At 45.5% G+C, this 12,108-nt stretch overlaps 1 protein-coding gene across 5 annotated transcripts in view; it reads right to left on the reverse strand.

The window, feature by feature from the left end:
* Window positions 1-12,108, reverse strand: part of VAV2 (vav guanine nucleotide exchange factor 2) — a 270,272-nt gene that overhangs the window by 75,165 nt on the left and 182,999 nt on the right. For all 5 annotated transcript variants that reach the window (XM_019540898.1, XM_019540899.1, XM_019540896.1 and 2 more), the window contains exon 4: window positions 2,381-2,449. In XM_019540898.1, the coding sequence (XP_019396443.1) occupies window positions 2,381-2,449 (69 nt within the window). The remainder of the gene's footprint in view (window positions 1-2,380; window positions 2,450-12,108) is intronic.

The raw sequence follows: 12,108 nt of genomic DNA on the forward strand, positions 1-12,108 counted from the left end.
TCCTCGATGCTCGAAGCTAGTTGGAGTTCAGTTGCAGCCTTGGCTTTCCTGGTTTGCTCCCTGCAGGACCGGACCAGCGCAGAATAATCCTCCTTGGAGGTGAATCCCCTCCTCCAACCTTTGTAGGCCTTTCTTTTTAGCTTCAGGAAGTCTGCTAAGTCCTTGGAGAGCCAGGGGGGCTGCTGTGCCCTCTTGCTGCCTTTCCTCCGAGATGGAATAGACTTAGCTTGTGCATTGTCACCTGCTAGCAGCTGTGTAAACCAGCAGCAAAGCAGTTAAAGATGCAAATCATGTTTAAAAGGCATAATAACTTGTTCCTTGTCCTGAGCACATCACACCGAATATTCTTATTAGTATGGAAATATTGCCCTGACGATGCTCTGTCTGGATCATGGCCAGCTTCATTAGCCTTCATCACTTTCGCAGGCACCAGGAATTCACACACAAACATGTCTCCAATTAAAAATATGAGTATGTGCGAGAATCAGGAATTTTATGGCCCAATAGTGAAGAGATGTTAACCCCATTTGAAAGAAAAATGTGTTATTTTTTTAAGGATCCCTTATGAGTGAAACTATATTAAAGTGTAGCTGCTAAGACAAAACCACAAGACAGAGATTCAAATACCCTCTGTTCCACGTAATAGTAATTTATGATTCACTTTTGCAATAACTGAAGCCATAAGGAACTCATTGGATTAAGAAGCCTTATTATTTATGTTGGGGAACAATATATTTAACTGTATAAAGGCACACATCCACCCATATAGGTTTTCTCTCCATGTGAAACAGATTGCACGTTATGGGAATTTTGCCATTAACTTCAATAAGGCTGAGATTTCACCCTGTAGGCTCAGTTCAAGGTTGTTTAAAAGGCTGAAGGTTGTCACAACAGCAAAATGATAGAAAAAGACAAAGACAGACATCACAGATAGAGATAAATATAGAAACAGATCTCCCAAAGGCCTTCCCATAATACACCCTACGATCAGGAATATACACCAGCAATCAATCATGTGTTACAAAGCTCAAAGAGGCTAGCTGGCATTTTCAAAGAGTATTAAGCTGCTTTAGGCTTCAACTCTCAGACAACAGCACCCATAGGCGCATGTGGAAACCCTGCTTCAATAGTTATTCCACTATCATCAGAGAGGACAAGCCCCTTGATTTCAGCCTCGAACAGGTGGCAACAGACAGAAGAGCATCTCTTATACAGGGCAAGGAACACGAAAGCGTTCAAACCACACCCCTCCTTCCCACTCTTCTTTAGGCACCAGACTCGAGTTCAAATCCAACCGCTTCCATGAATTTCCCGGCCGACCTTCAACAAGCTACTCAGTGTCTCTGTGCTTCAGGTCTCCATCCTTGAATTGAGGTTATAATCCTGCCTTTCTCCCTTCCCAGTGCATCTCGACTGTCTTTTAACTGTCCACAGTCTAACACAATGGTGCTTATCCTTTTGGCCCCACAGGACAGGTGAGCAGCATGGGGCTGGTCCATGAGTCAGATCAGACCTTTCAAACCAGGATTTCTCTTGCATGCCAGAGTTGGGCCCACACCACCTCTGCACAGCCCCATGTGACGGGATTGGGGTCCTGTGCTGCCTCTGCTTGGTCCTGCACTAGCCCGTGCACCCATGGGACCTGTGGATGGGGGGTTGAGCATACCTAATCTGACAGATTAGAGACCACAAACACAACCACTATTTGCTACAATACAACTAACGGGGCTTTTCCTCTTTCTTGTCACCCAATGGATCCCACTATGTCATACTTCACTGATGGAGCGTCTAGTCTAGCATGTCCTGCCCCAAGCATGTTTTGGGCACCAGCTCTTTGGTAGAAGAAAACTATGTTTGTGAACTCTACGGTGCCACGTGTCTTGTTGGCATTAAAAAGTGTGCATGGGGTACAAAGAACTACGCCTTGCTGAAGGCTTTCTTTATGGATTATCCCCCAACCTGCAATCTCCCAATTATGGGGGACAGCTATCACCAGTGGAAAACAGGGATAGATCCCAGGAAACTACTTCCCTTTCCTGAGCAAAACCCTAGGCAGACAATCAGAGGAATTACATACAACTCTTTTGCATTTACAGTAACATTTAGCATTATTTGAAAGAATGATCAGTGCCTTGGCCCTTCCATCACCCCCTATGGAGCAACTCATAAATTGAGCTCTATTAGAATGGATGGCTCCCAGCTCTCTACATGGGGGAAAAAAAAAAACCAGATTATTGTAATAGCACAAATAAAAACCTGCTTGGCAAGTACCTGAAAACAGCCCTTAGAGCCCTGCTGTCATATTTTATCATACTTGGCTAAAACTGAATTGCAACTTTTTTTTTTTTAATTTCAATTTCCATGTTGCAAGTCCACTTACTCAGCCAGCTCCTCCAAGCTCCGGTAGACATCATCATCATTCTCTGTGGTCTCCTCGGAAGGGAAGGGTCTGGAGAAGGAGGAGAAAGAACAGAGTTACTGGTGATGTTGACCTCTTCTAGATGCTGCCCTTATTCATCATGGCCCATCTGAGGTAACATCTGCGCTCGGATCTGCTGAAGATGACTTGCTTCAGAACATAAATATTAGTCAGAATGACACGTATTCTTATTACCCAACTCTAACCCCAGAAGTATTGTTAGCTTCTGATGATAATTTTGCTCAGACTCTGCTTGTATCCCTGCCAGGCCAGGCCTCTCTTGGTCCACTATTTGGTACCACGTAAACCAGTGCAGCCTGTTCCACAGTCGGGTTGTTGGCAACTAAACCAGTATCCCCAACTGGGCTGGCCTGGGTGAGGAGGGCGTGTGGACACCCAGCAGGACTAACAAGACCTGTCAAAGGGCGGATGAGCTCCCTCCGAGCTCATGGCCATCTGCACCTGGAGAGATGGATCTCGCCAGGTCACTTTGCCCAAAGAATCACCAATGATGCACAGCCCCAATGGTCATAGCAGCCTTGGGACTGACTTGACTCTGCTTCCAGAGTCAAGAGGACCAGGACTTCCAGGTGGTAAAAAAGGAGGACACATTACCATGAGCCTTGGAGGAATCGTGTTAACTAACACCGCATCGAACCTGACCTTGCAATCAGGGTAGCAGAAAGGACAAACAGGAGTTAACAACATCCAGCTGATCGTGGCACAGATTGTGGTTCCCACAGAGTTCCCCAAGATGTGCTGTTAGATTTTGCCCCCGCCTATGCTCCCTGTAGGCTCCCGTGCAATATGGTGCTACCGATCTTATAGCAAGAAATTAGCCCAGTGAAACCGGCTTCCAGCTGCAGTGAACAGAAACGTCTTCAAATACGGCCCCTGTAGAAAACAGCCTTCCTCACTTCAACTAGCAACATCCCAATAGCTGTCTAAAAGGTTTAAAACCACCGAGGGTGGGGAAATGAACACCGCAGAAAACCTCCCCGCAAAGCAGACTAACAAAGCAAAGAATTTTTTGGCTCCTTCTGAAGCAATAATCAAATAATACATGAAGGAGATGACAAAATACTGCTTTAATTAAACGTGATGTGTTACTGCTGGCACGTGGCCTCAGCAGGCTGACATCCTGGTAGGTACAAGATGCTTCCAGTTGTTAAGGACCCCAGAGCAGAGGGGTCTTCAAGGGTCAGGCTGACTTCTCTCCAGATGCCCTGGGTGGTGATCACAGATCTGTGCTCAGAAGTGCCACCTGGATGCATGAAAATAAGTTAAAACAAATAAAAGCAGAGAGCTCTCAGAGCCTTCATCTGTGTGTGGCATCGTTGCCAACAGGAAATCCAGCAAAGCAAGTACAGGGAGCAAGGGGAACAAGTCAGGGATGCCAAAAGGAGCCATGAACCGAGTGGGCAAGTGGTAATGAGCTCCCTGATTTGACTGTCCCGTATGGCAGGTAATGGTGATACTGGATCTGAGAAGTTCAGTTACGGGTGAGCAAAATTGAATGCATGTGAACTTTTAACTGCACCCAAGTGTAATTTCCTCCTTCCCCGGTTCCATGAAAGATTGATTCATCTCAAAGATTTAATGCATGGCCCAGTTAGTCCCGGGTTTTGCTATTCTTGGATCAGATCTCTAACAATAACTTGCCTTCCCCTTTTGCTTTATTCCCGTCTTCCCCTGGTGACTGCTTCAGACCAAGCAAAGTGGTTCTTAACGGGGCTCCAATCTGCAGTTAGTGTGGTTGCAATTAACCCAGCGAGAAGGCAATGAACCAAAAAAACAGAGTGGGGAAGCAGTGCCGCACCGAGCTGTGCTGCAAGACGGCCTCAGACTAGGTACAGGACAGTGTGAGCGACATGTCCGCATTCACAACGCAAACACGCAGAACCTCCCAAGCATCAGCCAGGGCAGCAACAATGCCCCGAGAGCATGTAATGCAGCAAAAAGCATGGCAGGGTAAGGAAAGATCAGGGACTAGTATCCTCAGTTTTATTACAAACCATTTGATACTCAATGACGGTCTGTAAAACCTCCAGTTGCTGGAAGGGAGAAACTGCATAAGAAATTCAGCTTTAATTTAAAATGGAAAAAAAAAAAAGAAGTTCCAACTCTCAGGGCTGCAGAGAAAAACTTGAAAATATGAAATAAGTGCACCTTGATGGGCTACAAACCAAAAGGCAAAGAAATTCCCTGCCCTGTTCCCAGCTATGTACCATTAATCTTGTGGTTTTTAAGCCCGTTGGATGATTTGGAAGCGACTTCATTAGTTCTGAAGACTGGAGACTGGTGATACCAAGTGCCTGTGGTTTTAATTTTATCAATCCGGTTTTTGCGTGCGTGTCTGCATCTCTTTTCTCCAGCCAGCACCCCCGGGAGTAGTGACTAATACAAAGGCCATGTGAGACTCAGACCAGCGGAGTCTATGCAACTCGGCAGCTACTGGATCATAAAAATTGGCCTCGGATCCTACTGGAGGGAGGAGAGAGAGAGAAGGATAAAGAAGCAGGGCACAACATTGCAATGATGGAGCGGCTCCAAAGAGGGGAAAAGGCCTCTCCTTTTCATACGAGGAGCACAAAATTAAGACGTTCCTGGGGCAAAGCACAAGCGCAAGATCTATGTAAGCAGTTAGGACCCTCTCTCCTTCTCAGTGGACCGAAGGAGCATTGTAATAATGCTAACATTATTATTAGCATTAATATAGAAATAGGGAGGAAGATCATCCTAGAGAATACCACACTTGACACTTAACTTTGGCTCTTCATCTCCCAAAAAAATTCACTTACTCCTCTACTGGTCTCCCAGCCAGAAAGCAAGGTGGCAAAACAGTAATAAGGAATATTCAAGTTACAAGCCATAGGTTTAATCAGTTCCTGTGACATGGGATGCTGGGGGAGGGAGGAAGTAAGGAAATGGCCAAGAGAAAAAAAGAATAACTTCTGTTCTTTTTTTAATGAGAGGTCTTGGAGTTGGCCAGCTCTTTCACCTTGACGGCGGGGGAAACCAGCGCAAATGAGATCAGGACAGGGCTTTACAAACTGTATCTCTGCAACACCAGCTGCCACAAAGATAAAATGTGGAAGTACAGAATGGGATTAAAGGGAAAAACGCAATGAGGAAGAGATTATCAGACGAACCTTTAGCAGCTGGAGAGAAAAGATTTCTCTGTGTAAGGCACTAGATTGGGACTCGGGTGATCTCAGGTTGGCTCCTAGCTCTGTTAGACTCCTGCGTAAGCTCTAGTTAATCATCGAGGAACCAAACCTACAACACACAAGCAGATGGCTGCATCCTATCCAGGGATACCCTCGCTTAGTTACTTAAGAGGGGCTCTCTTCCAGTGCAAGCCAAAGCAAGACACTTTCCTTCTACGCCTCAAACTCACCTGTAAAATGTGAAGTTGTGTAGAACTCACTAGGGCAGTAACAGAAGCCTTAGCAACACCTAAGAGAAATCAAGTGTACATTATATGGCTTCAATCCTAGCAAATATCTGGGACGCGTTTGCTGAACATAACTCAAGGACATTACCCTTGCTAACGAGGATGGGCAGCTTCACGGCAACCTGACATCTGGAGGCGGAAACCATGCGAACTGCATGCATGAGCACGGTGTAGGCTGTTTTTTCAGCACTTTGTGGCTTTCATTGCCTTCCATTAAATCACCTTCCAGGGGCCTTCATCAGGCTCTTGTCCACAAGGACTCCCATCTTGTCTCAGCTCTAGGATACAAACTTTTCCACTTGAGCTAGCTGGAGTAACAGATTTTATGTCTTTGGGGGGAAAAAAAAGCCATTCTCTCATTTTTGTCCCATGGTACAGAGGCCAACATGACTACAAGAAAACCCACTAAGCGAACTTTTAACCTGAAGTTTCCTGACTAGCACTTTTTTTTTTTTATTTATATCGAGGTCGGGGACACATGCAGGCAGCTTAATAATTCATTGCGAGTCTATACTGGAGCTGCAGAAGGTTACCGTTCGATTATTGTGAACTGATTACAGAAATGGCATTGAGTCAGAGACAGGCTGGACATTTTGTGGAGATCATACATGATCAGTAGCGGTGTGCGAAGCAGGTCCTAGTCGATTGGGATTCGGCCCCTATCAGGGACAGTGATTCGATTAGTTGATTCAGATCACTGTGCCCAATTCGATTTGGCCGAATCTGAATCTGAAGATTCGACGCCGAGTCAGTGAATCAGCAATTCGGCCATAGACACAGCTTTCAATGTCTGATCAGTGCTGATGGGCTTGTAAATATGTCACCATTTACCTTGCCTTGCCTTGCTTTCAAATGGGACTAAAAACTGATGACCCTAAAAACTAGGGGCAGAGCCCTTCAAATTTCCCAGTACATGGTGACCTGGCAGCAAATAGCAAATGCCCCCTAGAAAGGTCTCAGCTGCGTTTTTCAAAATGGCCAAAGAAAACCGGGAATCTTAATCCCCAAACAATTCAGTAGGATGCAAGCATGGCTCAGAGTCCTGTCATAGATCAGTCAAAAGCTCTTCAGGAGATTTTAAATTTTCTAAAACACAAACCTTAGAAGGGAGGGCCTAACGTACCTTTTCCAAACCTATAGGGTTTCAATGTGTAGGTAGCACAATAAGGTCAGAGAGTAAACACAGGTCTCCCCGGGCTTCACAACACGGCATGAGGATTGTTATTCGCATTCTGTGGAAGTGAAAATGGAAGCGGGAGCAGCGCGATGGCATCCCAATTGTGCATTAAGCAATATGGATTGAAGCCGTCTCGCGTGGTTCTCCTTCCCCGCTTCCCAAGCCCCCCTTGTGCCTGTGCAAGGACAGGGGGCAAAATTCGTGAGCAGCGGGAATGTTTTACTTGGGTAGCATTTGGGCTTCCGAAATGTCACCGTACTTGTCTGCACTGCTCTGCGTTTTATGTTTGAGAAGCCTCTCAAAGGAGAGTGCCTGATCCTCGGAGCAGGCTACCATGACATTTGCAATGGTCCTGGTGTCCGGTGGGAATCTGTTCCAGAGTCTAAGGTTGCTCCCTACAAAAGCTCTGATTTCCGTGCAGAGAAATGCCTGCCTTTTCTGGAGGGTGCGGCTACCTTATATTTTGCAGATAAATTAAAAACAGGCTTTGCTTCCAGCTCCGTCTTCCCCAAAGACCACGGAACGACCAGCATCTTCCCCAAGCATCTACCTGAAATGCAGATAGGCCTCGATCCCACTGAAGTCAAAGACAAAACTCGGAACAACTCTGAATGTTGCTGGAACAGACTCTTAGAGAATTAAGATAAGAAACCTCCCAGAGTTGGTTTCTTAACAAACAAAAGCCAGAGTTTGGCTGTGACATCTTCAGGGATCAAAGAAGTAAAATGCAAGCAGAGCGGATGTGTTTATTTTACAGTCCAGTAAAAAGGAGTCACCGAGTCACTTGTTATAGACCCTGGGGTGAACGACTCTTCTAAGGACAACGGTTATGGCAGACGATGATGGCCCACGCTGTGCAATCATTAAGTCCTTTATCGTATGAAACACTTAGGGCATTTTCATATGCAAGCAATGCAAGGCTTTTGTGGAGCTCAAACAAAATCCAACTCGAAAAGGAACAGAGAAATAATCTCAGACCCAAATCTAATGCTCAGGGATAATAGAAATTAAAATTCCACGGGGTTTCTCATGTGGAAAACCCCAATCCCCATCACCTGTCCCTTGGGTTGCTTTGGGCCGTGGAATGATTAATTCCCCGATGACCATGCCATGTGCTTCTGTACATTTACATACTCCGGTTTCCAATCCAGCCTGTTCCATTGCCTGGCTGCTGTCCCCTTTGAATTATTAAATGGGAGGAACTAGATAAGTTGCAATTTTAAGATAATGGAAGGAAACAGAAAGATTTATTCCTAAGTGTATTCCAGTGTCTATGCGTTTGGGCCTGGCTGCTGAAAGCCACACTGCCCACCTCTCGCCAGAGACAATGCTGGGAATCTCAGGGTTTAATCACTGTACTAAAGTGATGTCCTCTACCAGCAGCAAGCCAGTTTGTAACAGAATTTAGACAACAATGTACTGCTAATTGCCCGTTTCCTTCCCCATTCAGATTTGGGGACATATGGGAACTTCACAAAAGCAACAGGCCAATTGCATGGCTAAAGCCTGGCATCGTCAAAGGCAAATGCTGCAATAACTTCACATCCAATGCTCATTCATAGACTTCATACTGATCCCCTGGACTTTTGGCATCACACTTGGAGGCTGCTCAAGTGGAAGCTGCTTACTGGGTGACTGTGGAAATGATATTATGATGTGGTCAAAAGTCTGCAGGGGACTCAGATAACCCATCCCTAACCTCAAGTTGAACCCCAGGCTGCAACGGGTGAAGGCTGACACTCTTTTCTTTCTACATCTGCCTTTTCTTAAATCCAGTGATCACACAAGTCTTTTCACAGCCAGGATTTTAAGCTGTGCATGGAGAAATGGGGGAGCTTTTGCAAGGAGAGGTCTCTTGAGACGCTCAATGGACCACGTCCTTTTCTAGTGCCAATTGACTTCAACAGAGCTAGGTTGATTTATACCAGCTGGCAGTCTGCAATGCTTTACCTGCAGTCTGCATGCTCTGTTCAGGCTGGGGCTGAATCTTAGCTGCCCTGAAATAGGAGGGCGTTGGGTCCCGGAGTTTGATGCACGTTGAGAGGCCTGCACAGAAGAGACAATATATGGGCTCTGATCTAAAGGGGAGGAAGGTGCAGTCTATATTATTTTTCACATGTGCCTGTTAGAGCAACTGCAGCTGGCAATTTCATCCTTTTGTCAATAAGAAATTAAACACCTCACATGGAAGATGCCTTTGTGGGTACAGCAGAACAGCATCACACAGAACATCAATGCATATTACATGTCTGGCTGTACAGGGAAGCTTTGTTTCTTGGACAGGTCTGTTGTCTTTAAGTACGCAGTTCCACATTTGCAGCTGTGCATGTCTAAAGTCTCAGTACTGAAAGCCATCATTCGGTGCCCAATTTTCCAGACATACAGCTAGTGGAGAGGAAAAAAAAGTATGCGCCGATTCTGAGTTCTGCTGAGAGGCAGGACATTTGGATTTAGACACCTAAATGCAGATTAAAGCATCAGGCCAGGATCTGTCCCCAGGCAATCTGCAGTTTCAACCTTTTACCTTCTATTACTGACGAGAGGAAGTGCCCATAATATAACACCTGTGCCATGGCCATCTGTGAAATTCACTGATACATCCCACCTGGATTTGGGGTTTCACCTGAAAGCCTATCAAGATCCTTCATCCATCAAATTATAAGCTTTTATAACAGGCTCTCCCTTCTGCTACAGGGACATGCTTTACATCCAACCACCGTTTCTATCAGCCGACTCCGTAAAAATGGTCAAAACATGTGCAAATGTAGCAGCTTCATTTAGATACATAACCTTGGCTGGCATGAATCGTCTCATCTTCCCAAAAGCCACTGGAGGCCTAAGCATTTACGTTAGTGGTGGATATTTCCCTCCAACTCTGTGTAGCCATAGGAGATAATTGTGACACATTTCTGTCTAGCAATATCTATCTATTTATCTACCTATCTACCCTCTCTCCTACCGCTCTACTCACTGGTTTTACAGGAGTGAGACCAAAGTGAAAAACTAAGAAAGAACATGACGATGCAACTATTTTTACACATAAACACCCTTAAAATTGCACAGGATTCAGTCTTTCAAAGAAACCTCAGTGGCAAACATCATGAAGCTCTAAGGGAAAGCAGGACGTTATGAAAGTTTTAATGGCACAAGTTTCATCTGACTTGCACTTGCAATGTGAAGCTTTTGAGGTGGATCATCTGCACAAGGCCCCATCAGTTTTGAGTGAGTGATGCTGATTTACACAAGGTGAAGAACTGGCCTGTTAATCCCAGCGGATCTTTTTCAGCTCTGCAACAGCGGCTGTCACTCACTTTATTTTACAGGGACTGGAGCTCTGCCACACCTGATTGATCGGGAGAGGCATTTTTATTACTTCAGTGCAGATGGGCATAGATAGCTCTAAATGCTGAACGGGAAGGCGGAAAACACATCCCACAAAGTCAAGAGAACTTTCAGGGCTCGTCAGGATGCTGACAACGCTCTCTTAATTATTAAATGGGCAGCTTCTCAGGCTGAATCCTGATTGGCTGAGATGGTCTGCAACTTCAGAGCATCATAAATCTTGCCTGTAAAATAACCATGACTGTCACAACAAGCAGCCATAGCACTCTGGGAAAGAAGCATTGCTGCAACCAAATCAGTTTATGGGACTATTTACAACCCATATGGTACTCTTACGGGAGGGCACTCTTCTGTCATTTGCCTTAGGCTTCCCCTGCAGCTAACCAGTCCTCCTTGCCTTGCAGGGGGCTGGATACTTTAATGACAGCCATGGATCCATTCCTCCACCCATATTTTTTTTCTCTTTTAATGTAGGTCACTCCCAATCCGTTGGCTTTGGCATCCAAAAGGCCCTCCAGGGACAGTGTGGAAACTGAACGCGTTTGTGAGTATTCGTGCAGACGTCCAAAAAAAACCCCCATACAGTTTCACAATACATTTTGGATGCAACTGGAAATGCATTCAACACTGGCTTCGATGGGATGGAGGAGGAGTAAGGCAGCATGCGAGGTACGGATCTATCAAGAAGCAGCTGTACGGTAAAGCAGGGGCTAGGAATGGAGAGACCTGATAGTCCTTTACTAGTCTTATGTATGACAGATTGTGCAACACTAATCAAGTCGCTACACTTCTCTGCGTCTCAGCTGCGAAATGGAAATGACAATCCAGGATCACCACTGCTAAGTGCTTTGAGGCAGAAGAAAAAGTACAAGAAAGATGCCTGTGACAAAGCAAGATAAAAATCAGTGCTTCCTTCAGTGCAAAAAAGTGCTGGAGCAGTCCAAGAGATACTCGATTTAATTAAAAGAAAGAAAACCCTATTATGTGGTTATATTACTTATAACTGGAAAGGAACCCCTCAGATTATGCAAGCTTTCAGATGACTGCACTGAGCAAGCCTGGTTTTCTCTTGCTTGTGGTTTGGATCTCAAAACATTTCTCACAAGCTGGATTTAAGAAGAAATCATGCATGGAAAAAGCAAGTTACTTCCTCAGCTGCATCACAAAGATGATTTTACAGGATCACAGTTACATTGTCTTAGCATGCAGCATGGTCCAGTGCCTTCACCTTCTTCTGGGTATGCAACCAGCCACATCAGGACTGAAACAAACCTAACTATGGACACCCCTGCCCTGCGCTGGTAGAAGCTGGAGTGATGTTTCCAGTATCTGGGGAAAGAAGAGGCTGCAAAAGGAATCTGCAGCTGCCTCTCCAGTGATGGCAGTAAATAGGGGGAAGAAAGGTGTCGGCTTTCTCCCTTGACAGAAAAAGATGCAGCAATAAAAAGAAAGCTAGGAGAAAAAGGAGAGGGCTTGGAGGGAGGGTCAAGCCTAAGTTAATGCAAAATCAAAAGGGGAATGTGCTCAAAAAGCCTGCCCTCTGCTCTCACCGAACATGGCTACCTATGCTCTCCAGTATGCCAGGGAGGGAACAGGGAGGGGAGGGCTACTACTGATGTCATGTGCATATGTGCAGGCTACTACTGATTTAATTTGCATATACACATGCAATGAGCTTTGCAGCTCCTGTGCAGAAGCCCCATAGGAAAAGAA

The sequence above is a fragment of the Crocodylus porosus genome, unplaced genomic scaffold (assembly GCF_001723895.1).
Source record: "Crocodylus porosus isolate Cpor-Errol unplaced genomic scaffold, CroPor_comp1, whole genome shotgun sequence".
NCBI classification, from domain to species: Eukaryota; Metazoa; Chordata; order Crocodylia; family Crocodylidae; genus Crocodylus; species Crocodylus porosus.